A 4,409-nucleotide genomic window follows, 5' to 3' on the forward strand; every position below is an offset into this window, starting at 1 on the left:
CTAAAATACGACGTACTAGTATATATATATATATATATATATATATATATATATATATATGCACATGTAATAATTCTTTTAAAAAAATTACATTATAATCCATATATATTGTTCGTTAGCTCCAGCTGTTATTTCTTGATGCACTAAGACTAATCTGTTTTGTCTTCCGCAGTTTGCGGAATTGATTCCTAACAGATCAGAATCGAATACATGGAAACAATCATTAACTCGTTGGAACCTGGACTTTGTATATCTGCATTTAATAAAATAAATTGAGTTATGTTTTTCACTAAAACTATGATCATGAAGCAGAGAGGTAAGCAACGCGTTACTTTTCTTATCGTTTTCTTTCTATTATAATAACGATTTAATAACGACAAATATTAATTGTCATGACTATAACGGTAACATCAAAGTTGAAAAATTACTCGATCGTTACTTATAACGAGTTGGAAAAATGATTCATTACTGAAAAAGATAATTTGTCACTTTGCGTTACTTTTTACTCGTTTACTTGTAACGAATACATTAAGCGTTACAAGTAACTTTTTTAAGTAAGTAATGGTAAAAAATTATTTTTAAAAGTGATTTTTTCAAACTTAGTGTATTATTTAATGTGTAATTAATTATCGTTATAATCATAAAAGAATTGTAATGTCATCGTTATTATAGAAATATATAATAAGAGTAATAAGGCGTTATTATTTGCCATTCTTTTTACGAAGTAAATGTACGTATGTACATATATACCGACCTGATAATAACTCCACAAATCAAAGCATTTAACAAATTGACATATTTTGGAATATTAAACACAAATTTAATACAGATATTTAACACAGATACTTTGTACACAGTATAATTAATAATTTCCTCGATCACTTCGGTTATAGAAATAAATACAATCCATCCGAATATTATTCGAATTATCCAATTACGCAGCTGTTGATATTCCTTTGATACTCCGAGTGCTTCCAATGTGTCGTCCACTATGGATAGTTCATGTAAGCACATTTTTAATTCCTTTAAAACATCGTATTGATCGATTACGCGACACAAAAATAAATTGTTATAATCTTATATTTAAAGCGTAATAAATATATCTTTAATTGTATACAATTAAATGCTATTATTTTCAAAATGTAATTTAATTATAATTATCAACAAATTATATAAAAATTGTGTTCATAACATATTGTTTTATTGAACACATTTTTATAGTTTGTTTATTGTATTTGTTATTATTTTTATTATTATAAATTAAAATTTAAAGATGATGACAAAAATTTAAATTTTTTAAAATAAGTACTTCAGTATTCAAAATAATTCATGTGAAATTTCCTTGCGATTCACTAATTAGTTATGAAGATTTAGAATAAATAAATATTTTGTTTATTTATTTGACCACTAATTCACGTATCGCAATGTAACTTTAACCAATAAGAAATAAAATTACAATGTAACTTTATTTATGTAAATAATATTGAACTACAGGAAGAACTTATATTAAAAAATTGAGATATTAAAAATTGAGATATATTAAAAAACTAAGATTTTTGTCATTTATTTTATAATACATTTCTATTAGAGCACAGATTAAAAAAAATTATTACTTATAAAAAATACATATACATATATGTAATATGTACATATATTATACATGATCCAAATATTATTTTAAATGTAATTTAGAATAATCTAATTTTTTAATAATTTTGTTATTTTTGCAACGAAACATCCTTAAGAAATTTTACAAACTTTAGAAACATGAGATATATTTTAACACTCTTACCTTCGAATGAAAAAAACTAATAGGGATCGCTATAAGCACGATAATATGTATTATTATTTGATGAAGAGTATAATCTGTTAAGATTATAGAATGGCTGCGGTAAATGAAATACACATAAAAACTCCATATGGCGCAAACATACAGATAAGAAAGATATCGCTTAGATTGTGTTAAGAAATATTCAAACGAGCCCAAACTGCAGAATGATCCAATTATCAATAATGGTGCTAGTGCTGTCTGTATCGTCTTCATAGTTTCCTTGTCATCGACTAGAAATTTGAATTAAATTTTTTTGCCACAAGACACAGACGCGTTTTAATACGTTTTATAAAAATTCAAAAACAGTTTTATTTTATTTTTGCAGATCCTAGGAACTTCGTAATAGTGCACTGCAAGGTATAGTTGAAAAATAAGATATGTACATGCTGTTTAACCAGCAAATTGAGCGGTAGAATAAACACTCAGATAATCTAGATTAGATTGTTCTTTTTTTCAACTTCAATTTTTTGAACTTTATTTATATATATTATTTCAAGATGAACGGTTGTAAACGTGACAATTTTTGCAATATTATGTCTTTTTATATAAATATTTAACTGATGCAATCGTATGCAATTGTATTGAGCACAATTATGTAGTGAACAGTTAAAAACTCTGAACGTCATATTTATAGTTTTCTTCAACATCGTCAAATTATTTAACTATTATTTATCTTATTAGTTCTTTTATTTTATGAATTTCTAATTAATATGTTTAATTGTTATAGATAAAGAGATAATATTAATATAATGTTAAATATGAAAAGAGCAAATTATTTTATATAATATTATTAGAGATTTAAGATCTGATAAATATCTTCATTTCCATGATAATAATGATCCTTACATTGTTACGTAAAATTGTAAAAAACGAATCGATTAATTAAGTATAAAAACACTCACTTATTGAAACGCAAGACTATAAAATAAGTTTGATAATAGAAATTACTATACTTGGTGTAAGTATATAAGCAATAAGTAAAAATAGCAATTTTGATAAAGAAAATGTTAAAAAAATAATTTTCTGAATTGTTATATAATATAAATACGGATGTATAAATATAATGTATTTTGTATATTGATGACATTATATTAGAAAATCATATAATAACGAAAGAAAGAGTTAAATTGCAATTGTAATTAAAAAAAATTCTTAAGCTATATTATTAACCATATTAATAAATGTATTATCAGGAGACCACTAGTGAAGTGAGATGGGATGTTAATAAAGATCGCATTAATTAAGTATAAACAATATGAAATAATTAAAAATAATACAAGTAAATAATATAAGTAAAAAATTTATTTATACATCAATAAAGTAGATTTTTATTAGATATATAATACTATGTACAGATAAATATATAATAATATTAAACCATGACTTGCTTTGGCTCTAAAAACTTTTTAAAATAATGAATGTGTCTGTAGAATTCTTCCGTTCGTGTTTTTATCTTTCTATTCACAACTGTAGAGATATTAAAAGGAAAATGTTTAACAAAAAAGCTTATCTGAAACAAATTATATGTTGATGATCTCATTAACACAATTTCATTTATTCTTATAAAACATTATTTTTCATAGCACATAAGAAATAATTATTGAATCTATCCAAAAAGTAAAATCGCAAAAGGAAAATCGAATTAGAAAATTGTGAAATGGAATTGACAATCAAAAAAAATTTGTTAATAAAGCATAGAATTTATTGATAAAGAAGAAACAAAATAATAAAAGAATTTTGGAAAAAAATTGGGAAAACATTTCTCTTTAAAAGGGGAGAAGTTGGAAAAGTAAAATATTCATAAAAGAAGAAAAGAAATTATTGGAAAGAAATTATTGAAAAGGAATTAAAAAGAATTCTAATAATGAAGACTGAAAAGAAAAACGACGAAGAAGAAACATTATATAATAGAAAATATATATATACTATATATTTATATTTATAAAATTTACTTGGAAAAGATGATTCTCAGAATGTGAATAATTAATCATATCTGCTAAAGCTACCCTTTTATCGATTTCTCTAAAAAATAAAATTCTGAAGATAATGACATATTCACATATCTTTTATACATAAATTTTTATGATCTTAAGCAATACATTTATAAAAAGAATATTACATTACCTGGGTACTATTTTTTCAAAATTTTGTAGAATATATTTAAAGACTAAATCATTGTCTATATGTTTTGCAATAATAGAATGAAAAATTACAATGCACTGCTTTACATCAGTAAAATATCTCGACTTTAAAAGATTGATATAGTCAATGATGATAGTATCAGATTTAGAGCACGCTAAAAATTCTAAAAGTTGAGTGTTTAATGGTTTCTTTTCCTCATTCAACACTTTGTTCCAAGTTATATTATTTGCTTTCATTATTCCTTTACAATAAGTCCATTCTTTCCATCCCGGAAAAATTCTAAAATATTTCATAAAATATGAATTGAAATTTTTTTACGACAAATAAGTTTCTGTTACTTTATATTAATTTATTTTATATTTTGAAAATTTGTTCTGTATATATATATATATATATATATATATATATATATATATATATATATATATATATAATA

At 23.0% G+C, this 4,409-nt stretch overlaps 1 protein-coding gene across 1 annotated transcript in view; it reads right to left on the reverse strand.

Annotated features, from left to right (window-relative positions):
- Positions 1–3,841: 3,841 nt before the first annotated feature.
- The window catches only part of LOC105626130, a 1,781-nt gene continuing 1,213 nt past the window's right edge, over positions 3,842–4,409 (reverse strand). Inside the window, exons 3-4 of the mRNA XM_012207441.1 lie at positions 4,060–4,252; positions 3,842–3,853 (exon numbers count right to left, since the gene is read on the reverse strand). Of these exons, the coding sequence (XP_012062831.1) occupies positions 3,842–3,853; positions 4,060–4,252 (205 nt within the window). The remainder of the gene's footprint in view (positions 3,854–4,059; positions 4,253–4,409) is intronic.

Source organism: Atta cephalotes, assembly GCF_000143395.1.
Source record: "Atta cephalotes unplaced genomic scaffold scaffold00004, whole genome shotgun sequence".
NCBI classification, from domain to species: Eukaryota; Metazoa; Arthropoda; class Insecta; order Hymenoptera; family Formicidae; genus Atta; species Atta cephalotes.